Source organism: Sorex araneus, chromosome 10 (genome assembly GCF_027595985.1).
Source record: "Sorex araneus isolate mSorAra2 chromosome 10, mSorAra2.pri, whole genome shotgun sequence".
Lineage (NCBI taxonomy): Eukaryota > Metazoa > Chordata > Mammalia > Eulipotyphla > Soricidae > Sorex > Sorex araneus.
Genome location: NC_073311.1, coordinates 6,332,362 through 6,357,619, shown reverse-complemented (window position 1 = coordinate 6,357,619; position 25,258 = coordinate 6,332,362). Strand labels below are relative to the sequence as shown.

At 43.9% G+C, this 25,258-nt stretch overlaps 1 protein-coding gene across 1 annotated transcript; it reads left to right on the top strand.

The window, feature by feature from the left end:
• Window positions 1-666: 666 nt before the first annotated feature.
• KICS2 (KICSTOR subunit 2) lies at window positions 667-25,258 on the top strand. The gene is made up of 3 exons (XM_004602636.3): window positions 667-946; window positions 7,207-7,492; window positions 22,138-25,258. Exons 1-3 carry the CDS (start codon window positions 712-714, stop codon window positions 22,952-22,954), a joined length of 1,338 nt encoding a protein of 445 aa, XP_004602693.2. The 5' UTR covers window positions 667-711; the 3' UTR covers window positions 22,955-25,258.

The following is a 25,258-nucleotide window of genomic DNA, read 5'->3' as shown; positions in this document are numbered from 1 at the left end:
GTTGGAGTTATGGGTGCATCTCTGTGAGGTGCAGTTTAGGCCTCGGAAAGCCACTTCAAACAGCCTTATCAGATAATAAACAACCGGAAATATCAGAACTGTGAGTGGAAAGGGCAATGCCGTTTCCTGTTAATTTGAGGCTTCTCTCCCCCGCCGTTTACCTAAACCCCGTGGTTTACAAAGTTGTCCGTGATGCTACAGTGGAAGGTTTTTCAGGAACGGAAACACGCGGACAAGCCCAGACAGGGTCCGAGACGACCGGGGGGCACGCAGAGCAGAGGGGCCGCCGCGGGGGCGCCCGGAGCAGAACACGACGCACCCCGCGACGGCGCCCCGCTCAGCTCAGCGCCAGGACCGGAGGCAGCTCGGGCCCCAAGGACCGACGTCATGCGAGCGTGATGTCACAGCGCTGACGCGACCCGGGGGCGGGGCCTCCCGGCTCGCCCCCCGCCCGCAGCCCGCGCCTCGCCGCGGCTTCTCGGCGGCCTCCGGGCCGAGCTGGGGGCGGGGCGCGGGGGGCGGGGGGCGGCGGAGCCTGCGCCGCGGAGCCACCGGGAGCCTCGAGTGCGCGCTCCTCCGCGCGGGCCGGCGCCGGCGCGCCCCCGAGCCCCGCGGCCGCGCGCACGCACGCCGGGCCGCGCGGGGGGAAACCCGAGAACCCGGAAGTGCGGGCGCCGAGAGCCACGTGGGTGGAGCTGGAGCGCGGCTCGCATGGGGGAGTCTATCCCGCTGGCCGCCCCGGTCCCGGTGGAACAGGCGGTGCTGGAGACGTTCTTCTCTCACCTGGGCATCTTCTCTTACGACAAGGCCAAGGACAATGTGGAGAAGGAGCGAGAGGCCAACAAGAGCGCGGGGGGCAGCTGGCTGTCGCTGCTGGCGGCCTTGGCCCACCTGGCCGCGGCCGAGAAGGTCTATCACAGCCTCACCTACCTGGGGCAGAAACTAGGTACCTTCGCCCCGCCCCCCCGCGCCCCCGGAGGAGGAAGGAAGTGGGGTCTCAGCTCCGGTGGCCAGGGGCTTAGGTTCCTTATCGCTGTGCCTAGCCCCAGGCTCCAAACTCGCCTCCCACGGTCCTTCCCTTGCCTCGTTTTTTTCCCCACCCCCCAAAACTCCGCCCACCTGCCTCAGCTGCTGCTAGATTGGCCGGCGCGGGTGGATGCTCTTTGCCCGGCTGTGCCCCAAATTAATGGGTGTATCCATTTATCCATTTTGTCCAGTGCATGGATTACTGCCCTAGATGAGAAGTGAAAAAACTACTGTGTTCTCGCTTTTTTTTTTAAACCAGTCACTGCGGCCAGAGGGGATTTAACCTAATTAAAATTCATGAACACTGTCCTCTGATACCTTCAGGTCAAGGCCCCAGAGACTGGTGGAATCCTGCCCGCCCTCAATAAATATTTAATGAAGAAATGAATGAATACTGGGCAGTAAAGGCAAGAAATTACCTAGCACTAGCCAAATAGCTTAAGGGGGAAATATCAAGCACTCTTATCACCTTGTGGTAAATCTTGCCCCTAAAATAAGATGCAAAGCGGATTCACTTGATTTTCAATAGTAGAAGCAACTATGAATAGATTAGGAGAAAATAGTATATGTGAATGCCAAAGACTATGTATACAAAGTATTACTAATAGTTACCGATAATAAATGTTATCAATCCAGGGCTTTTAAAGTTGTTTTATTACTTAGACCCATTACTTACCAGAGAGGCAGAGTTTGGTATGAATGAAGCACCCATGATGTTCAAATGAGCAGAATAGAAAGGTAGATTGGAGTGTAGATTACATTTCTATCCCCAGTGTCCTTTTATTGCCTGAAGGTGACTGTATTGAGCTTGCTATGTATTCAGTAAAGCAGGGGCAGGGCTTTAGCTATTGGAATTGTTACTATGTTGTTAGTAGCACTTGTTAGTATAATAACCTAGTGACAAAAACTGGGCAGACAGTTTAGCTTGCATTTTTTTCCTTCCCCTTTTACAGTGGTACTTCTCATGACTTTGTGATTGTAGTTGCAACATTATTTTTTCTTTAAAGCAGGTGGGCAAGTTGTGTACATGCTGCTGTGACTAAACCAGAAAACTTGCTTTTTGAACTGTCAGATTTTGTTTGCATCCATATGATATATATATAACTGTGCAAGTATTGAAATTTATGTATGTCAGATACTATGAATGTATGGATATGAAGATGGGGGATGCTGGCTGTAAGATTGAAGATGAATAATTGTTGAACAAGTTTCTTTGTTCTTTGTAGGCCCCCCTCTATCCGAGTGATTGGTGATTAACCAGTGTCATGGTTTTTAGTATTTTTAGTGCACTTGTGAAGGTTTGATGAAAGCTGTGGATTTACTTGCCAGAAAAAAAAATATGTATCTGTACCATTTTTCATATAATCTGAGGTGATTCTGTTATTACATTTTCCACAGCCCATTTGTAGAACCCAGCTAGAAAATCTGTTCTTCCATTTGAAGTTTTATGTGCTGGGTTTTTCGGGAAACACTACCTGTGTGTAAGAACATATGTAAGATGTCCATTGTCTTTGACTTGGGTTCTGCAAAGTGACCCTTCTGTAAAACTCATTTTGCCTAAATCCTAACTTGCAGTGGGAACTCAGGGTATGCAGAGTTTACGCCTGCACCTTAAAACTGACCCAGGGAGCATTTTGCTGGATCTGGTGATCACTTGTGATCTAGTGATCAATTCTGAGTCAGTTTCCTGGAAATGGCATGTTTAATGTCACTACCTTTTAACTTGTTCATGTGTACAGGAAACAAATCCTGTAATTAAAATACCTTCAAATGTCTTTTTGGTACATATGTGCCATCCCTGCTTGCAGTATAACTTCACCATTTATATTTATTTATTATTTTTTGGGGCTGGAGCGATAGCACAGCAGGTAGGACATTTGCCTTGCATGCGGCCAACCCAGGTTCTATTCTGTCCTTCTCGGAGAGCCTAGCAAGCTACTGAGAGTATCCCGCCTGCACAGTAGAGCCTGGCAAGCTACCCATGGCATATTCGATATGCCAAAAACAGTAACAAGTCTTACTTGGAGACGTTACTGGTGCCTGGTCAAGCAAATCGATGAACAATGGGATGACAGTGATGACAGTGACAGTGAATTTATTGGTTTTGGGGCCACATACAGAGGTGCTCAGGGATTACTCCTGACTGTGGTATCCCTATTGTGCAGTGCTCAGGTGTGAGCATACATAGTGCCAGTGATTGAACGCAAGTGGACTTGCCTGTAAGGCCTTACCTCTCGTACTATCTCTCTGACCCTTCTACTTCTTTTAATTGGTGGGGGGAAGGGGAAGTGGGTGGGTTGAGCCATACCTGGTGGTGCTCCAGGCTTACCTGTGGTTTTGTTCAGGAATTTTTCTTGGAGGTGCTTGGAGGACCATGTAGGAGAAGTGCTGGGTATTGTACATGGGACAGCATTGTACAAGGCAGGCACCTTACCTGTGTTACTATCTCTCTGGCCTCAGCCACCATTTTTTAAAAGTTCAGAGAAAAATTCATATTTATTTCTAAAATAATATTCCTGTGTTCACCACATGAATATAAAAGTAAATATGATTTCCTTTTAAAAGGGAAACAAAACATTTCTGTGCATTTTTTAAACACTTAGAAAGTGGTTTATAATGCAAGTCTGTTTTTTCCCCCTTTTTGATTTTTGGGTCTCCCCTGGATGTACTTGAGAGTTGCTGTTGGTGGTGTTTGGGGGACTGTGTGGTGCCTGCTTTCCTGTTTGCAAAGAATGCTCTGCAGCCCGCTCAGCTGTCTCTCCAAACCCAAAGTGAGTCTTTTGACCTCATTCTTGAGAGTGGTGTTTATTGGACTGCTCAGCAGTGTATCCTGACGATTGCAAGTATGGATGAGCCTTTAGTCAAAGGATAAGCCGGCAGAGAGCCTTTTGTTCTGTCCAGGCGCAGTTTTTCAGAGAGGAAAGGATAGCTGTTTGGGGAAGGATCTGTGATTAAGAGTATGTAGAGTTTGCTAGCCTCTGGAGGACTCGAGGTCACACGCATTTTCCCTTTGTTTTATTGCTGGGGAACTTGCTCAACTTGCAGTTCCTAGGAGTTAGCACAATAGAAAATAACTTGAGAACTGATGTTTTAAACTTATCCTTAGTGAGAAATTGTAGAATAAAACACTCAATTAGACATTTTCCTTTGATGTGCTTATTACTTGAAATTTCACCATGTGAGATTGTTGAAATCTTGAGAAATAACGAGCAATCACAAATAGAACCTTCTGGAAACCATGAAAAATAATCATGCTTTGTAAATTTAAGAATAATGAAAAGTTACAGATGCCGAGTGTCTGATTTCTTGTTTCCCAGCAGGAAGGCAGGCCAGGCCCCCTCGATGGTAAGTTGTGTTCCTGTGAGGTTGAGTAGACCTGTTTGAAGAAGTGACTTGGTGGCCTCTTTGTAGTGTCATTTTACTTAGTTTCACATACTAGGGGTTGATGTTTATTGATAAGTTTCTAAAGGTATTCTTTGTGTTTCTGTGATTTCTCAGAGGAGGATAATCTCTTGAAAGAAGGTATCCCCTTTTTTACACTGAGAGGGAACATTTCCGCTGGGACCACCCTGCCTGGAAGGAGAAGGGAGTAGCAGTGAGGTCACCCCTCTTTCCATACCACTGAAAGCTGTTCTGCCAGAGTTGTTGCAACCCCCAGTGTGCCCATCTCAGAACCTCCATTGTTACTGTTGGGAATTGGTTTAGATACAGATACAAAGGAAAGAAAATTGCATTATTGAAGCTGTGCTTTGTTCTATGGATGTTGCACATTAAATGTTACCTTTTTTTTTTTAGCAACTCTATTACTAATGTTATGTCAAAAACAGCAGTTTAAAGTTGGCTAAATTGTTTAATCACTTAATTTGGGAGTTGGAATTTGAAAGCAAGTCAGACTTTTCCAAGCTTTTGAGTTTTACCTTATTCTCCGTCTCTTTTATTTAAAATAATACCAGGGCCTCCACATTTAGTTGGTGCTCTTAACTGCCTCTCCTCCTGAGCAGGCGTGCAGCCTGTTCTGTAGTGTCAGCCTGCAAAATCCGCAGACTGAGTCAGTGGCCGCCTCCTAGGGTCCATTCCTGTGAGGAATGTTGATGGCGGGCCTTTCCTGCTCTGACTAGGAGGAATGCTTGGATGCTGCTTCATCAGTTTGGGCAATTTTGGGGAGAAAACACTCTTTAAGTCTTTAGTCAGAGTGACTAACCGTCTAGGGTAGTGTTTCTCAAAAGTGGGGGGTGCCAACCTTGGGGGCTTCTGGAATGACCCAGGGGTGCTGTAGTAGCTTCCTGTTGTTATTAGGGGACACTTTCTTTTAAAAATTTTATTTTACTGAATCACCATGAGATACAGTTACAAGCTTTCGTGTTTGGGTTACAATCACACAATGATCGAACACCCATCCCTCCACCAGTGCACATTCCCCACCACCAGTCTCCCCAGTATAACCCCCCTTTTCCACCCTCCCACTGCCTCCATGGCAATTTCTGGAGGACACTTTCTATTTGCTTACAGAATGTAAATTTCCAGGGAACACATGATTTTCTTTTTTTTAAATTTAACTGTAGAAAGGAATAGTAGGCCAAATGTCTTTGGGAACTTTTGGTCTAGGATCACCCAAACTGAGGGCCTTTGTTCTAACACAGAGAAACCAGACTTCATCACTCACTGATCACTACAGTCTGTAAAGCTCTGGTTAGATTGAGACAAGCTGCTGTTAAGATTAATTTTTTGAAACATAAACTGGGTAATATATCAAAAACTATTATGAAATGACCCATTTACTAAGGAGATACTTTATAAATGCTTAATCTTCCTCCCCAGCTGCTATTTTTTAATAGTAATAAATTCATTAAGCATTATGTATGTATAAATAGAAAATTTAACCTATCATTCATCTCTGAGTTTTATGTATTTGTAGAGATTGTTGTTTTAAACCTGACTTGTAACTTTTCTGACTTACCTCTGACTGGTGGGATACAGAATTGCTTAAGAAAATATACAAAATATATGGGACTGGAGAGAGTGCAGGGGCAGGCACTAGTCTTGCATGCTGCCTGACCTGGGTTTGACCCGCAGCACCCTGGAGAGTCCTCTGAACGCCACCAGGAGTGATCCCTGAGCTCAGAGCCAGGAATAAGCCCTGAGCACGGCCAGGTGTGTGTCCCCTTACCGCCCCAAAACCAGAAAAAAGAGAGGGGGTGCAGAGATAGTACGGCAAGTAAGAGACTTGTCTCACACGTGCTGACCTGGGTTTGATCCCCAGCACCTTATATAGTTCCCCAGGCCCTTCCAGGAGTGATCTCTGAGCACAAAGCCAGGAGTAAGTTATAAGCACCACCATGTGTGACCCTCCCCCACCCCCCCAAATAAACCAAATAAAAAATGAATACATATACAAAGCTGGCTTTGTAATTATTAGAAATAGCTGATCAACTATTAATTTAGAAATACGCCAATTTGGGACCTTTTGGACTAGATATAAAAGGATGTATCGGGTCTTATTTTTACTGGTTTCCTTTGGAACCCTTGAGTTACAGCAGCAGTTATTTATAATTGCTTCCTGCTCTCATAATTCACAGTGTGGTGCTTATTATAATCTATAGTGTCAACCTTGTCAAGCGCAGTGAGTAGTTCCTTCCCGCCACCCCCTGGGATTTTTGTAGTCTGGGTTCTTGTATATGATGGATAGAGGTAATTGTCTTTTGTTTTCTGATATGGTTTAAAAGACAAGAATCAACAGGGAAAAAATCTAAACTCAAGAGCAGAAAAAAAAATCCTGATTTACTAGAAGCAAAAGTAGTGTTTTATAATGCAGGTGTTCTGCCTCCAGGAGGAAGGAGGACTCTTTGAATCCAGGCTGATGTCATTTGCTAGGTTCATTTATTGACCCCCTGAAACAAATCTGGCCGCTCGCTGAAGGAGAGCTAGAAGAGCATGGTGAGGGGCTAGGGAATGGTGCCCAGGTGTGGGCTGCACTCATTCATTGCGCGAGGCCACCTTCAACTTCACCCGTCAGTGAAATTATGAACCACAATATGAACTGAACTCGCAGTCAGTCCTTGGCATCGGAGAATCCGCTTGGGGGAAACTCCCGGGAGCTCTGTGGCTGCAGGCTCCCTGTCCCTGGACAGGGGCGGGCGGGGTTGGCGGCCTGCGTCCTGCTCACGTCCGTTTGCCTTGCAGGGGGCCAGTCCTTCTTCAGCCGCAAGGACTCCATCCGCACCATCTACACGTCCCTGCAGAACGAGCTCAAGAAGGTGGTGGCGGGCCGCGGCGTGCCGGGCGGTGCCGCACCCCACCTGGAGGAACTCCTGTCCCACCTGTCCGAGCAGCTCTGCTTCTTCGTCCAGGCCCGCATGGAGATCGCAGACTTCTACGAGAAGATGTACACCCTCAGCGCGCAGAAGTTCATCAGCGCCGAGGAGCTCGTGGGCCTTCTGGATGCCATCCTCAAGAAGTACAGCTCCAGGTCGGTATGCACGAGGAGGGCCAGGGAGCGAGGCATCGGGGGCCCAGCGCGCACCCGGAGTTACGCGGCATAGCCCCGGTGTCCCTGAGTACCAAGGGTCCCGGCATTGGCATTGCAGGGTGTAACCCCCCCACCCAAGGCCCTGAGTAAGGAAAAAGGCCTCTGGGTGTGGCTACCCTGCCCGTCCCCCAAAAAGAGAGAAAAAAATAAAATGATCTAAATGAAGGACTTTGGGTTCTTTAATGACTTGAGGTTAACTTGAGCAACATTAATTCCTAGAGCTAGTATACTATGTAAAATTCTTTACTAAATTTTCTTTGAGAAGTGGGGTTGCATGTTTTGTCTTTGGGGTAGATAACACCCTTTTCCCTGTAACTTTTGATTTGGTACCTGTGCTACTCCAAACACCCCCCCCCAACACCCCACCCCATTCTGGTGTACTAGAGATAGAATTTGTGTTTTAATGCTCTATTGTACTGAAATAGCTCATCCTTTCTCAAAGAACCCTATTTATCTTTCAATGGATATTTATTAGTCCCGACATAACTGATCCCTGTCAGAATGCTTATAAAAAAAGTATGAATTCGGGGCTGGAGTGATAGCACAGCGGGTAGGGTGTTTGCCTTGCACGCGGCCGACCCAGGTTGGATTCCCAGCATCCATTATGGTCCCCTGAGCACCGCCAGGGGTAATTCCTGAGTGCAGAGCCAGGAGTGACCCCTGAGCATCGCAGGGTGTGACCCAAAAAGAAAAAAAAAAAGTATGAATTCTTAAATGATGATGAACTGTCTTTGTGTTAAAAAAAGAAGAAGAAGAAAATTATCTAGTGTGATGTAGGGCTTAGGGTTTAAGCCCCTGGCCCTCGTTTGAGGTGCAGACCCTGGTGAGTTACTGCACTGTTCACTCTGCTGCCGGAGACAAATGGAGGCGTGTTTTCCTGTCTAGAAAGCAGAGAAGAACTATATTGACATTTTCCTTTGCTTGGGGGGACCATACCCAGTGGTGTTTGGGTGCTGTGGACTCCGTGTTCAGGGGCTGCTTTGGGCAAAGCTCCAGGACTGTGTGGATTGAAGTAGACCACCTGCGTGCAGCGCACACACTCAGCCTATTCAACTCTCTCTAGCTTTGTAAAATTTTTATTTTTTGGTATGGAAACCACAAAAGTCAGGAAGTATGTCTCACCAGCACAGGCTGTCAAAGTTTTTCTCTTTTGTTAACATTTTTTAATTGAGTTTGATTTTGTTTCTGTCTTTGGGACCACACCTGGTGATGCTCAGGGATTACTCCTGGCCTTGTTCAGGGAACCATATGGGATACCGGGGATTGAACCCAGGTCGGCTGCATGCAAGACAAATGCCCTACTCATTGTACTATCTCTCTGACCCCAACTTATTACATTAGTAAGCAAACATAAATTTATATGCAAGAACCATAATAATTTGTGAAACCACATTTAAAATGGAATAGTTGACTTTAATTATATGAGTTTTTATTGCATGTGTTTGAAAAGAGAGGGGGGGAGGTTCCTTATCAAGTTGAACGACCATGATCCCAGAGACTCAGAAATAAATCTCGGAACCCAGTTGGGTTTTGACAGAAATTCCTCCAGATTTAATTATTAAAATTCCAGAATTCCAAAATTGCACAGCCACTACTGTAGCTGTGTGACATCCTATGCTATTCATAATCAGCAATAGAAAACAAAGTGTCTAAAGTTGCCTTTTCAGCACATCTAAGTGTTGGGGAAAAATCTCAAATAACAATGGTGGGGCCAGTGTAGAAATATTGAATGTAATCAAATAGAGTAATGTGAACATCATCTGTCACACAGGTAGGGGGGAGGGAGTGGGAGGGGGTATACTGGGGTTGTTGGTGGTGGGGAATGTGCACTGGTGAAGGGACAGGTGTTTCATCGTATGACCGAGTCTTAAACCCGAAAGCTTTGTAACTGCTCTCATGGTGATTCAATAAATAAATTAAAAAGGAAAGAGTAGGGGGTGGAAAACCCTTTGAATTTAGCTAACCCAGAGTCAGGGTGTCTAATCTAGATTACTCCTGAAGTAGAATTTGGGATTTTTTCCCCCCAAGGAAGCAAAAATGAAACATTGCTTCTGTAGAATTTGTTTTGATTAACTTACCTGTTTTGTATAGTAGACATAAAGAAAATTCTGGCTTTATTTTCTGTGTCTTGGCTAAAATAAGCTTGAAAGGGACATCATAAATGCAAGTGAATATTTACTCTCTTCTCCTAAATTAAAAAAACTAATTTTAAGAAGGAATGCTAATTTTTTTAAAAAAATTTTTATTAGTGAATCACCATGAGGTAGTTACAGGCTTACAACCTTTTGTGCTTGAGTTTCAGTCATACAATGGTCGAGTACCCATCCCTCCACCAGTGCCCATTTTCTATTACCAATGGTTCCAGCATCCCTGCCACCACCCCCACCTGTCTCCTCTCCCCACCCCACCTCTGTGGCAGGGCATTCCTAATGTTACTTAGTTATTGGTTTTTGTGCCCTATTTGATAGTGCTCAGGGCTCACTCTGAGTTCTGTGCTTAGGGATCACTCAGGGTGGGCTCAGGGGACCATATGAGGTTCCGAGGATTGAACCTGGCTCAGCTGTGTGCAAGGCAAGTGAACTGTTGCTCTATATTGACTTCAGCCCCACTAATGCTAATAACATAAGCAATTATTGATCCATTCTAGTCAGTGATTATTGATTCATTCTAGACAGCAATTATTGAGCCATTTTAGACAGCTTTTAAAAGTCCCTCTAACATAGGAATAATATATCATTTTCTTTCTTTTATCATTTTGTATTTTGGGAAGTATTTGGGTCACACCCAGTAGTGTTTGGGGTCTTCCCCGACAGTAGTACTTGAAGGTCCCTCCTGGTAGTGCTCAAGTACCATATGGTGGGTGCTGTGTATTAAGCTCAGTGTTCCTGTATGTAAAGCATGCATTCCAACTCTTTGGACTGCCTGCCAACCCTCTGAATAATGAAGCACTAATTATATCTTCATGGTTGGAATTTAAGGAATATTTTTAAAATCGAGGTACACAAAATTTCTGTTTACAAGAAGCACAATTTCTTTCTTTTTTTAAAAAAGCACAATTTCTTGATCTGAATGCTTCAAATGACAAAATTCTCTCCAAAGGCAGAACTATGATTTGCTTAAACATTACTTCCTTTTCCTTTAGGAAAGGATCTGTGATAGTAACTTAATCAAACAGTGTTGGTGTCTAGTTCTGCAAGGTTAATCATTACCCACTGAAGTTTCATAAGCAAAACCAACAGCAATGCTGTTTCTGGGGACACATTCTATTCCAGGTGCCTGGTATGCCTAGACCATAATAGGAAAGACTCAGAGTAAGGCCTTCCGTGATCCTGCCCCAGCCTACCTTTCTTAATTCATCTAAGGCCCATTCACTGCTTCAGGTTGCAGCCACTCCTGGTAAGAAAGGAAGAAGCTTCAAAGGGAAGTCTTTGAAGATTTTAAACAGAAGCTAAAACACAGGCCGTATGTAAAGGTGTATTTACCATTTCCTACCATGGTTCTTTTTTTTTTTTTTTTTTTTTTTTTTTTTTTTTTTTTGCTTTTTGGGTCACACCTGGCAATGCACAGGGGTTACTCCTGGCTCTGCACTCAGGAACTACCCCTGGCCGTGCTCAGGGGACCATATGGGATGCTGGGATTTGAACCCGGGTCGGCCGCGTGCAAGGCAAACGCCCTACCCGCTGTGCTATCTCTCCAGCCCCTCCTACCATGGTTCTTATTATTTATTTTGCTTTCTTTGAATTTGTCGGAGAGGAAAAGTATCTTTTCCTCCATGCCTTTAAGTTCTCTTTTGGGGTCTCTTCTTTTTTTTTTCATCATAACAGGAGAAAAGCATACAAAAGCTTGCTTTTAATGTTTTTCCGGGGGGGCTGGGGGAGGTGCTGTGAGGGAGGGTGGCATATCCAACAGTGCTCAGAGCTTATCCTGGCTCTGTGCTTAGGGGACCTTATATAAAGCCAGGGATCAAACCTGGGTCAGTTGTTTGCAAGGCAAATGCTCTGCCAAACTACCAAACTCCTATTGTGAATCTTTTTTTGTTTTGGGGCCCACACCTGGCTGTTCTCAGGACTTAACTCCTGGCTCTGTGCTCAGGGATCACTCTTGGTGGGGAGCAGGGTGGCAGACCATATGAGGTGCTGGGGCTTGAGCCTGGGTCAGATGCATTCAGATGCATGCAAGGTAAATGCCCTACCTGCTGTGCTGTCTCTACGGTCCTCCTAATGTCAGTCTCAAATGACCATAGGAGCCTTCTTCATAGGAAAGTGAAAGCCCCAAGAAGTGGTTGCACTGAGTGTTTTCATGCTAGGTTTGATTAAAGGCAGAGATGGTGAAAATGTTTTAAACCCATCTTGTCTTTCAGGTTTGGCCTTTTGCGGAGAGTTTTGCTGTTTTGTTGATTTGATTAGGGGGCCAAATCTGCCAGTGTGCAGAAGCTACTCTCAGCTCTGTGCTAGGGAGGCCCTCCTGTTGGTACCACAGATCAAACCCATGTCCTGCAAGCCAACCATGTATTAAGTCCATACACCTCTCTCTCTGGCCTGAGTTTTGCTTTCTCTGTTAGTCCATTGCACATGGTGAGCCCAAACTTAGAGGGGGGGAACAACTCTTCAGTGGGATCGCCGAAGTACAAAACAAAACCAATTATAAGTTTAATCAAGGTCTTTGAATAAGATCTATTAATATCCCTTAAGCCAGAAGAATTCACATGGCCTAGACCAGAGTTCAGGAGTGGGAACTCTAGTCCACTTCTATGTAAGGAGCCACAGAGTCACATGACAATGGTGAATTAGGATGCTTATAAGCATAAGCCTTGGGACCAGAAATATAAGCCCTTCACATGACAAAATCACACTGTATTTAAGATTTATGGTTCAATTCAAATCTTAATTCCTCTATGACACAGTCTTTCTACCAAAAGAAATTGTTCTGTCTTAAATTTATTTTACTTGTGGGGCTGGAGCGATAGCACAGTGGGTAGGGCGTTTGCCTTGCACGCGACCAACCCGGGTTTGAATCCTAGCATCCTATATGGTCCCCTGAGCACTGCCAAGGGTAATTCCTGAGTGCAGAGCCAGGAGTAACCCCTGTGCATCGCCAGGTGTGACCCAAAAAGCAAAAAAATATATATATATTTTATTTGTATTCATAAAAGAGCTATTACTACTTCTTCCATGGAAAGTCCCAGAGGACAAGCTTTTGGTTAATTAATCATTATCTTTAATGTATTTTATATTTAAAAAAATTTTAAATTAGTTTTAGAAGAGATTATGGCTCTACTTTTTATTATAGAAAAATATAGATGATATTTAACATAAAACTATTCTACAGTGGCATTTGATACATTCATGTTGTTGCTATATTAACATGTGTGTGTGTGTGTTTGTTGGGATTGTACTTAAGGTCTCATACATACAGGGAATGCCTCTACCACTGAGCTACAGTTTATCTCTTACAGATTTATTCATTTCTTTTTCTTTTTCTTCTTCTTTCTTTCTTTCTTTCTTTCTTTCTTTTTTTCTTTTTTTTTTCTTTTGCACAAGGCCAGATGTGCCAGTGCTCATGGCTTTACGGGGGTTCAGTCCTAGAGCTCTTGCATGCAAAGCCTGTGCTCCAGACCTTTGAGTTCTCTTTTCTGCCCAGACTTTTTCTTTAAAGAGCCAGTTTTCTTAGCAAATACTTCATCATCATCATCATCATCATCATCATCATCCCGTTGATAATCGATTTTTTTGAGTGGTCTCAGTAACGTCTCCATTCGTCCTAGCCCTGAGATTTTAGAAGCCTCTCTTTACTCATCCTTCCCAATGGTGCCACATAGAAAGCTCTTTCAGGGTTAGGGGAATGAGACCCATCAAATACTTATGAATTTATTCTCTATCCAGATTCTTGGGAACTTGCTGCTGTAGCTGAGGTATATATTTTTGGGTTGCAGCAGTTTAGCCGATTCCCTATAGTGTGTTGTGAATAGGTGTATGGAGTACATAGCAGACTAGAATGGGAAAATGATACATCAGAATGCTCATCTCAGTGTCTTGGCAGAATGACACTAATATGAATTTTCAGCTCTTCTCAAGGATAAAAATGTTGCGTCGACATTCTCATTCATCCTAATAAACATTTAGCATTTAAATACTTTGAATCTGTGTTTATGGAAGAGCTTGTTCAGAATCCTTTGAGAAGGTTTGTACAGAGGATTCATATTCATTCAAGAAGAATGTTGGCTACAAATGATGATTTCTAATTGGAAGCAGAAAAATACTGGTTTTTTGTGGTATAATTTTCCCCAATCTTATACCATTTTCTTATTGTTCTCAATCTTACTCTTTATGGTTCCTTGGCAATTTTTTCTGATACGGAACTAATGTACTAAGAACATTTAAAATAAATTAACAAATTTGAGACATGCTTCAGGGGTTGAGTGCATATACTATAATTTTTAAAAATTCAAAAAGTATAAAAATGTCAGTGGGCACTGGTTAAGGGATTGGTGACTGAACATGACTGGGAACTCAGCCATGAAAATTTTGTGACTTGGTAATTCATGGTGATTCAACACATTATTTAAAAAATTATAAATATATACCAACATATATATTTATAAACCCTAACTTACCACCATCACAGAAAAATGTAGTGTTTGAATAGCCAAAATTAGTTAATCTGATAAGTACATGAGCTGGAGGGTTGAGCTGTGGTTTACTTTTCTGATTCTTGATTGTATTACTAGCCTAGGTTAACCTTCACCCATATTTTAGCTTCCCTCTCTTGAGAGATAAATGTTGATAATAGAAAAAATAGTTATTGACATGTGAATAACTATTCTATATATCATATAATAATTTCTATTATGTAATACCCAACCTCATATGGTCTTTCTTAATCATAGTCCCTTTTTAATTATAGTTTAAATATATTTTTAAGAAGAGGGACTTGGAGCCATAGTAAAACTTGTAGTTCCCTTGCCTTGCACAAACTCTGACCTGGGTTTGATTCCCAGCACCCCATACGGTTCCCTGAGCCCTGCCAGGAGTAACCCCTGAGTATAGAGCCAGGAGTAAGCCCTGAGCACTGCTGCGTGTGGCTCACAAAGCAAGAAAAAAGGAAAAGAAATGAAAAAACCACAGACGTCTGGGTATACTTGTGATGGTTACCCCCAGTTCCTTAACAGATCTCGGACACTGTCCTGGTCAGCCCAGGCCAGCACAGAATGTAAGACGCTGCTAGCACTCAGCAGTGAAACAATTAAATTGTGTGGGTTCAGACCCACTAATCATTTCTCATGGTCCTGGGGCATAAGACATGCTCAATAAATTCTAGGTGTGGCCCAGCTTTTGGAAAAGAGGTGCTAGCTGAGATGATCCCAACAATCTCTTCAGCCATGCTGGATCTTTAGGAGAGGAGAAGAGCTCAATGGAGGACCCTTGAGACGGGGTGGCACCATGCCAGGCAGATGCTGACTCCCCTGAACATTTCTCCAGAGGTAAAAGACTGAGTGTGACAGCCCCACAGGGGTCACGTAGAGAGGATTCTCCTTCGCTCTCTGTCCCTGTATTAGTGAATTCCATTAGGGATGATGTAAAAAACTAAAGCTTGCCGACAGGCGTGTACACTCTCCGCTCTCCGGGGCGGCTCTGTCTCACCGCCCGCCCGCGTTTGGTGCTCTGGAACCGCTGTGTGTGGCTGTTGGTCAAGGGCGGGTGATGGAAGGAAGAAAGCCAAACTGGTTGCTTGATCAGTTTATTTCATTCTCTCCGCTTCTCTCCCAGTTCTGGATCTCTCTCTGGATCTTCTTCTATCTCCCTCTCCTGTCTTCTTCTTCTGTCTCTCCTGTCTTCTTCTGTCTCCCCTCTCTGCCCCACAGTCTTAGTTTATATAGCAAATTACATAGGGCAGTAGCACAAAGGTGGGTTTAACATCAACAAATCAACAAAGAAGGGCAAGACCATTTCTTGAGGAGATTAACAAAATCTCATCTAAGGAAATCTCATCTAAGGAGATCCACTCAAGGGTGTGATTCCAAACAAGGGTGTGTCAGGGTGTGAGCTAGTAATCTACTTAAAAAGTTATAGTAAATCTACTTCTAATATTTCTAGCAATGTCATTTTGTATGAGCACAGTAAGAGATAGAAGTTTGGTTCTTCCTGAGGACATCTCACAATACATTCCAGACCACAGTCCTCAGGCCAGGTTAATCTTCCTAACCCCAGCAGGGTCCTAGTCTCGTCGTTACTTTTGGATCATGACAGCATTTGTCTATGACCATGCTCTCAACTTATAGTTGAGTATTGTGGCGCCTTGGCCTGGCCCATTTTGATGCCAGGGTAGCTCACAGCTTGCCCTGGGTCTATTCCATCCCTTGTCGGGACCCTGCTCTTGGGGTGCTAGGAACTAAGGGCAACTGAGTTGAGAAAGCAGATGCTCAGGAGTAAATATTATTGGAGTCAATCAGCTCCCAAGTTACAAGCACAATATTAATTGTCTTCCTGTGTCCATACAGAAAGGACATTGCTTTAAGGTAAACTATGTTCCCTAAGCAAGGCTAAAAGGACAAACCCCATGTTATCCTTTAGGGTGGTAGACTGACAGTCACAAGGTAGAAACTAGGGCCCCAGATCTTCGCAGTGGTCAGTGGCCACCTTTACTGAGTGATCACTGTGCACCCTCCGTTCCAGAGAGTGAAGAGAGTAGCAGCGCCTACTTCCCCTCGAGGAGAAGCTTAAAGCAAGGGAGACCGAATGCCCCAATGCTTCTGACCAGTTCTGTGACTGAGTTGCTAAAGGGGAGACAGGGACTAAGAAACTGGAGGATGTTGTTGGGATATTTAACCCCATCAGAGGCTGAGGCAGCAAGATGAAGTCCTGCTCCCACTTGCTTTATAACCTTTCCATGAGCCTCAGCCTCTTCACCCCATCCCCATCCTCCCCATGGGAGGACCCCTCTGCCTCCCAGCCCCTTCCCCCAGGTTACCACTGTGACATGTGGAGGGCAAAGTGTCCTACAAGCAGGCAGCAGGACATTTGAGTCATAAAATGAATGTAGTGAGTAGAAGTCTAATTGTATATATTTATATATATATATACACACATATACATATACATATATATCACTGTATCACTGTCATCCCATTGATTTGCTCAAGAGGGCACCAGTAACGTCTCCATTGCGAGACTTGTTATTACTGTTTTTGGCATATCAAGTACACCACGGGGAGCTTGCCAGGCTCTGCCGTGTGGGTGAGATACTTTCAGTAGCTTGCCGGGCTCTCCAAGAGGGGCAGAGGGATCAAACCTGGGTCTGCCATGTGCAAGGCAAACGCCCTACCTGCTGTGCTATAGCCCATATTGTTATATGTCACAATATATATTTTAAATAGATGTTATTTTATACAATATATATAAAATAATTATATATGTGTCATTATATATATAATGGCAATTACACTATTATTTTCTATCAAACTGTGAGGTGGAATACTCAGCGGGGATCAGGAAGCAGAGTGAAAGTTCAAACCTGTCACTAATAAACGATGTGGTTGGGGTAAATGGCCCGGGCCTGATTTTCGTCTGTTAAATAAGGACTCTGCTGTCAGCACAAACGTTGTCCTCCCAGAGAGGGAGGAGGGCGCTCCCATCCCGAGAGCATGATCATGGGCATGAAAATGCAGCTTGCAGGTATCAGGGTCCCATTTTAGACCTACATAAAATGAGACTCAAGTAACTTGGCTTAAATACTTTGTTCAGTCATATCACTAAAAAGCACGGCGATGCCAGACTAAAAAACTACTGCAGTCATATTTATATGAAAACATGGGAAATTAAAATAATTTCTCCTTGAAATGAGGCAAAAAAACAAACCATTCCACATTTAAAAAAATCTGTTGTGTCCTTTTCCAGCCAAATTCCCACCACCCCCATTTTGGGTCAGTCCCGGCCGTGCTCAGGGCTTCCTCTGGCTCTGTCTGTGCTCAGGGCTCTCCGGGAAGGGTTTGGGGGACTGTGTGTGCTAGAGACCAGACCCAGGAGTGTATTGTGTATAGTGAGGAGGAAATGAAGGTGAAAACACACTGGTTTTGTTTCTATGAATATTCCTGGTTGTTGTAATATAATGTGTCATTCTCCGAGGAGGTTCTGTTGGCCACTTTCCTTCCTTTCCCTTTGTGTTGCCCAGGAGGTGCTCAGGAGTGAACAGTGCTCCTTCCTGCTAGCACTCAGCCAGCTGTGCAGGCCACACGCACAGGGCTCACACTGGCTCCCGGGCTGAGGCTGGCAGTGCTGGGGGTGAACTCAGGACCTCGGGATGCCAGACACACACTCCCATCCTGTGAGCTTTCTTCCTGGCCCCAAAGTGTATTCCCTGCTGTACATCATCATCCAGCATTTTAGAGTACTTTGTCTCCACCACGCAGACAGGAAATGGCACTGCTCCCTTCTCGTGATGCAGTGTTCCGAATGATTTCATGTGAAGAAGAAGCGAGAAGAACAATGGGAATGTGGCTCAGTCTGAAAAGGGCCCCGATTATTCAAGGACCTTACTGTCTTCTTAGGGATTTTGAATTTTACCATGAGGTAAATTAAAAGCAGTTGAATGGTTAGCTATTATTTATTTTGACACCTTTGTTTTTAACTAATAAATATGAAGTAATTTGGGAAGTAGGATTAGATAAGGGTTTTCTAGCAAAAGTAAATATCTTTAGTAGCGATGCATCTTATTATCTTACTGTGTTTCAGATAAAGGCTTAGGATCAGCCACCCCCCTTTTGGGGGGTGGTGGGGAACACTCGAAGTCCTTTGGGAACTGTTTTTGAGTTATTCCTGGTAGTGCTCAGAGGACCATGTGGTGCCAGGAATCAAATTTGGGGCTCCTGCATGCAAAAACAGCTGTTTGTGATGTCTTCATGGCCCGTGATCTGTAATTTTACCTGCAGTAGCTTTAATAGAAGCTTACCGAGTTACATTCAATGTTAAATATATTTGTATGTATTGTGTATGTACTTACGAGGCATTTCATGACTTTTTCTTTCCCCAGCCTCTTTAGGACCACAGCCCAAAGATGATGCCTTCTTTTTATGATAAATTGAGTCATACAGTTTCCAGAAAAAATAAAAGAAGTTAAGAATTCTAGCTAATTTAATTTCTATGTATTTCTTTTTTTTTTTTATTAATAGTTTATTTTTAATTAGTGAGTCAACGTGAGGGTACAGTTACAGATTTATACATTTTTGTGCTCATGTTTCTCCCTTACAAAGTTTGATAACCCATCCCTTCACCAGTGCCCATTCTCCACCACCAGTAAACCCAACATCCCACCCCCCCTTCCCAGTCCCGTCTCCCCCCACCCCACCCTGCCACTATGGCAGGGAATTCCCTTTTGTTCTCTCTCTCTGGTTAGGTGTTGTGGTTTGCAATAAAGGTGTTGAGTGGCCATTGCGTTCAGTCTCTAGTCTATATTTGGCCCGCATCATCTTTCCCCCACATGACCAACAACCACATTTTACTTGCTGTTCCCTTCTCTGAGTTGCCCAGAATGAGAGAACAGCCTCCAAGCCATGGTGACAACCTCCTGGTACTTATTTCTACTATTCTTGGGTGTTCGTCTTATAGTCTATTATTCTATATTCCACAGATGAGTGCAATCTTTCTATGTCTGTCTCTCTCTTTCTGACTCATTTCACTTAGCATGATACTTTCCATGTAGATCCACTTATATGCAAACGTCATGACCTCATTTTTTCTGACAGCTGCATAGTATTCCATTGTATATATGTACCAGAGTTTCTTCAACCAGTCATCTGTTCTAGGGCACTCGGGTTTTTTCCAGATTCTGGCTATTGTAAACAGTGCTGCGGTGAACATATAAGTGCATATGTCACTTCGACTATACTTTTTGGCTTTTCTGGGATATATTCCCAGCAGTGGTATTGCTGGGTCAAATGGGAGCTCAACCTCAAGTTTTTTGAGAGTCGTCCATACTGTTTTCCAAAAGGGCTGAACTAGCCGGCATTCCCACCAGCAGTGTAGAAGGGTCCCTTTCTCCCCACATCCTCTCCAACAGCGGTTGCTTTTGTTCTTTTGGATGTGTGCTAGCCTCTGTGGTGTGAGGTGGTATCTCATGGTTGTTTTGATCTGCATCTCTCTGACGATTAGTGATGTAGAGCACTTTTTCATGTGTCTTTTGGCCATTCGTATCTCTTCCTTGGTAAAGTTTCTGTTCATTTCTTCGCCCCATTTTTTGATGGGGTTGGATGTTTTCTTCTTGTAGAGTTCAACCAGTGCTTTATATACCCTTGATATCAACCCCTTATCTGATGGGTATTGTGTAAATATCCTTTCCCATTCTGTGGATAGTCTTTGTATTCTGGTCACTGTATCTCTTGCGGTGCAGAAGCTTTTTAGTTTAATGTAGTCCCATTTGTTGATCTCTGTTTTTACTAGATTGCTTAGTTCCGTGTCATCTTTGAAGATACCTTTATCTTCAATATCCTGGAGGGTTTTGCCTACCTTGTCTTCAATGTACCTTATGGTTTGTGGTCTGATGTTGAGGTCTTTAATCCATTTTGATCTGACTTTTGTGCATGGTGACAGATCGAGTTCTAAGCCCATTTTTTTGCATGTGGTTGTCCAGTTGTGCCAGCACCATTTGTTAAAGAGACTTTCCTTGCTCCACTTCACATCTCTTGCACCTTTATCAAAGATTAGATGATCATACATTTGAGGTTGTGTGTGGGGATATTCCACCCTGTTCCATTGGTCTGCAGTTCTGCTTTTGTTCCAGTACCATGCTGTTTTAATTGTTAAGAAACTCTTAGAAACAATTGACCTATACAGTAAAGTCGCAGGCTATAAAATCAATACCCAAAAATCCATGGCCTTCCTATATGCAAACAATGAGACAGAGGAAAGGGACATGAAAAAAGCAATCCCATTCACAATTGTGCCCCAGAAAATCAAATACCTTGGAATCAGCTTAACTAAAGAAGTAAAGGACCTCTACAAAGAAAACTATAAAACGCTACTTCATGAAATAAAAGAGGACATGAGGAAATGGAAAAATATCCCCTGCTCATGGATAGGGAGAATAAACATTGTCAAAATGGCAATACTCCCCAAAGCATTATACAGATTTAACGCGATCCCTATGGGGATACCCATGGCATTCTTCAAAGAAGCGGAGCAAGCAATCCTGAAATTTATATGGAACAATAAACGCCCACGGATAGCTAAAACAATTCTTGGGAAAAAGATGATGGGAGGCATCACCCTTCCCAACCTTAAATTTCTATGTATTTCAAAAGAAGTTTTTCATTATACTTTCTCTGATCTATCACTCCCTCACTCTCTCCTTTCTCTCCCTATCTTTCCCCCACCTCGCCCCCTCCCTTATTTACTTATTTACTTAGGCATCATTCTAAAATTGGTGAGGTTATTTCAAATTGTTGGGTTTTTTTTTTCAGAATATCAACAGAATCTTTCCATTTTCTTTCTCCTGCCCCCAGGTGTCCCATTACTGTCTGATTGTGTGTGTGTGTACTAACATTTCCACTTATTTCTCTCTTTTTTTAATTTTTATTAGTGAATCACCAGTGAAGTACAGTTACAAACTTATGAACTTTCATGTTTGTATTTGGTTTACATCCTTGCACCAGTGCCCACTCTCCTCCACCAATGTTCCCAGTATCCCTCCCACCACCCCCACCCCAACTCCCACCACCCCACCCTGCCTCTGCAGCAGGGCATTCCCTTTTGTTCTCTCTCCTGTTGGATGTTGTAGTTTGCAATAGAGGTATTGAGTGGCCATCATGTTCAGTCTGTAGTCTACTTTCGGCGCACATCTTTCAACCCGAGTGGGTCCTCCCAACATTCTCTACTAGGTGTTCCCTTCTCTATCTCTGCTGACTTTTTCCCCAGTATGTGAAGCTAGTTTCCAATCTGTGGGGCAAACCTCCTGGTTCTTATCTCTACTACCCTTGGGTATTAGTCTCCCATTCTGCTACTTTATATTCCACAGATGAGTGTGATCTTTCTATGTCTGTCTCTTTATTTCTGACTCATTTCAGGAACTTGATACTTTCCATGTTGATCCACTTATATGCAAAGTTCATGAGTTCATCATTTCTAACAGCAGCACAGTATTCCATTATGTAGATGTGCCAAAATTTCTTTAACCATTCATCTGTTTTGGGGCACTCCAGTTTTTTCCAGATTTTGTCTATTGTAAACAGTGCTGCAATGAACATACAAGTGCAGATGTTATTTCTACTATACATTTTTGCCTCTCCAGGATATATTCCCAGGAGTGGTATTGCTGGGTCAAATGGAAGCTCAATTTCTAATTTTTTGAGAATCATCCATATTGTTTTCCAAAAGGGCTGAACCAGTCGGCATTCCCACCAGCAGTGAAGGAGAGTCTCTTTCTCCCCACATCCTTGCCAACACTGGTTGCTTTTGTTTTTTTGGATGTGGGCCAGTCTCTGCGGCATGAGATGGTATCTCATTGTTGTTTTGTTCTGCATCTCCTTGATGATTAGTGATGTAGAGCATTTTCTCACGTGTCTCCACTTATTTCTCTTCATTGTCTTTCTGCTACAGATTTCACCATCCCATCCTGAGTCCTTTGGAAAGCAGTTTCCAGCTGGAGGTTGATGTCCTGAGCCACCTCCTGAAGGCGCAGGCTCAGGTCTCCGAGTGGAAGTTCCTCCCGTCTCTGGTTAACTTGCACAGTGCTCACACCAAGCTGCAGACTTGGGGCCAGATCTTCGAAAAGCAGCGGGAGACCAAGAAACATCTGTTCGGAGGACAGTCCCAGAAGGCCGTGCAGCCCCCACACCTCTTCCTCTGGCTGATGAAGCTAAAAAACATGCTTCTGGCCAAATTTAGCTTTTATTTCCATGAGGCACTGAGCCGGCAAACGACAGCCTCGGAAATGAAAACCTTGACGGCAAAAGCCAACCCAGACCTTTTTGGAAAGATTTCCAGCTTCATCAGGAAGTATGATGCTGCCAACGTGTCCTTAATCTTTGACAACAGAGGGTCCGAGAGCTTCCAGGGTCACGGCTACCACCACCCCCATTCCTACCGAGAGGCCCCGAAGGGCGTGGACCAGTATCCGGCCGTGGTGTCTCTGCCCAGTGACAGACCTGTCATGCACTGGCCCAATGTCATCATGATCATGACTGACCGCATGTCCGAGCTGAACAGCCTGGAGAAAGTGGTCCACTTCTATGACGACAAAGTCCAGAGCACCTACTTCCTGACCCGCCCAGAGCCGCACTTCACCATTGTTGTCATTTTTGAGTCAAAGAAATCCGAGAGAGACTCCCACTTTATCTCCTTCCTAAACGAGATCTCCCTCGCCCTTAAGAATCCCAAAGTGTTTGCTAGTCTGAAACCAGGATCCAAAGGTTAGCGGTTGAGCGCGGCCCAGGTTTGCCGGACCAGTAACCATGTTTTCCTCATCGCTCTAACGGTCCCCAGAGGTCTTGGTTGGAGTTACCATGTATTCCTGCTTCTTTCACCGTCAGTGGGGGACGCAGAATCCCCCCAGCTGGGCCACACACTTGGTGTGTAGTGGATGTCATTTGAGTTAAGATCCAAAGAGTAATCTGGGAAGTGCTTCTGGCTACTGAGTGTCTCTGTGGCCCAGCACAGCACCTTCTGCATTTTCTCCTGTTTTCCCACATTTCACGTGAACTGAGTATTTATTGTCCTTTCTTTTTACTTTCCAAATGTTTTATATTGCTCTAAACAACATGTTCTAATGCAGTTCCATATGTCTCCACACCCCCTTCTTCTTGGATGAGTTAATTGGGATGAGATATTAAACAGCCTTTTTAGAATTAAGGACTGTACATTTTCTATCTCAAATCAGCAGCTTAGCTTTGTTTTTGATCTGTAAATTAATCATTCTAATGCCAACAGGCATTATGGGTGTGGAATTTCTCAGTTATTTGAAACTGAAGGTAAATTGGAGTGCTAGCCTCTGGTCACGTTTTAGCTATTCGGAAGACCCATGGGGCATGTTTCATAGCCCTGGGTTCTTTTGGGGTGATCTACACACTGACTGCATGTATTGTTGCTTTTAGGAAGTTTGGATTTTTCACTGTTTTTAAGTCAGCATCAGCCAGTAGCGGGGATTTCTCCCGTCTTCAGCATATTATCTGCTTGGCTCTCCATTATCACCTTCCTGCTGAAATGTATTTCGTGTTTGGCTCCACGCCCTGGTTATTTTTAGGCTGAAAAGCATGCAGTCTCAGTTTTTCAGACACTGTAGATATTCCCGAGACCTGGCCTACTTTTCTAAAACCAAATGAAATCTTGATACTCTGTACTTGGCTAAAAATCAATTGTGCATTCAGAAGACCTCTTCATAGCTGATTAATCAACTCGGTACTTAAGCACATCTGAACTCGGGCTTCCTGCCTGACTCCTCCAGATTATTTTTAGAAGCAGTGACACTTCTGAACACATGCTGCCTTAACACTTTTCTCCAGAGGGTTTTCATGGGAAGCAAGTAGATCAGAAAAGGCGTGCTGGGCAGCGGAGGCCTTGACTCCCAGCTTGTTGGTTCAGGACAAAAATAAGCCACAGAGAGTAACTGAGAGGTGACTATTCGATAGCCCCTTCCAAGTGTGTGTGCAGTATCAATGGCGGAAATTCCGCTTCCCAAGATTGCAGGAATCTCTGCTAGGTTGGCAAGCGGGTAGCACTGGCAGAGACCAGAAAGCTCCCACCCCACCCTGAACCCCAAGAGAGACCCTCCCCACCTCAGCCTGGTCTTCTGGGGGTGGGGGAGGAGCACTCTGGTCTGTTTCCTGGAGGAGAACATGTGTGTTCCTTTTCTTTTTTTTTTTCCTTTTGTTTTTTAACGTAAGTCCTGTGATTTGTAAAAAGTCAGTTTGCTTTAAGTAGAAGTAGTGATTTACTGTTGCATTTAACTCACTCAGGTTCTCTGAAAAGCTGGACAGACTATGTCAATCTTACATTTAAAAAAATGGAAAACAATTGGAATTAAAATGTCATGTCATTTTCCTTCCCCATTGTGTTTTGCCTGGATAACTGAAATACATAGTCTGGTGTGCATGAACCCCCTCCTGCAGAACCACCATTAGCCTTAACAATGTGGTCTCCCGTGTACCTGAGAGTGGAGCTGGAGACGAGTATAAAGGAAACACATTATTTAAATAACTGTCCTCCCTAGAACATATTTGAAGTGTATATTTTGCTTTAAAACATGTTTTGGTTCAAGCCAACAAATGAAGTCATTTTACTCAGATTTGTCCTCTAAAACGAGAAATGAAATGACCTGTAAAGTCTGCGTTTTGCCAATTAAAAGAATAAATGTGCATATTTTCACAGACTGCTCACTTTGAAATTTGTTTCTAAATGACAACTTGGTCAGTTCTTAGAGGGCGCCTGGAGTGTGGGTTAATAATTGAGTTTGCCCAGACCAAGAGTGCTTCATTTTAGCAGGGTGAATAGTTACAACTTTGTCCTCACTTGGGTACAGCTGATATCTGTGTCATTTTAGGTAATGTGTGACAATAATGCCTAATTTTTCATTCAGGGGCCAACATCCTTTATATTCCTAGTATTTGGGGGCAGAGAATGCATTTTCAAGAAGGAAGAGTTGGTCTATCACCTCCAGGTGATCTTTAAAATACATTCAGGTGCTGAGGTGGTAGCTCAGTAATCACAAGCAGCTTCGCCTAAA

Excerpts from the sequence above, each read along its gene's own strand:
- KICS2 (XM_004602636.3), top strand. The coding sequence starts at position 712 with ATGGGGGAGTCTATCCCGCTGGCCGCCCCGGTCCCGGTGGAACAGGCG. Across the intron at positions 947-7,206 it reads CTACCTGGGGCAGAAACTAG|GGGGCCAGTCCTTCTTCAGC; the intron begins GTACCTTCGCCC and ends TTTGCCTTGCAG. Across the intron at positions 7,493-22,137 it reads CTCAAGAAGTACAGCTCCAG|ATTTCACCATCCCATCCTGA; the intron begins GTCGGTATGCAC and ends TTTCTGCTACAG.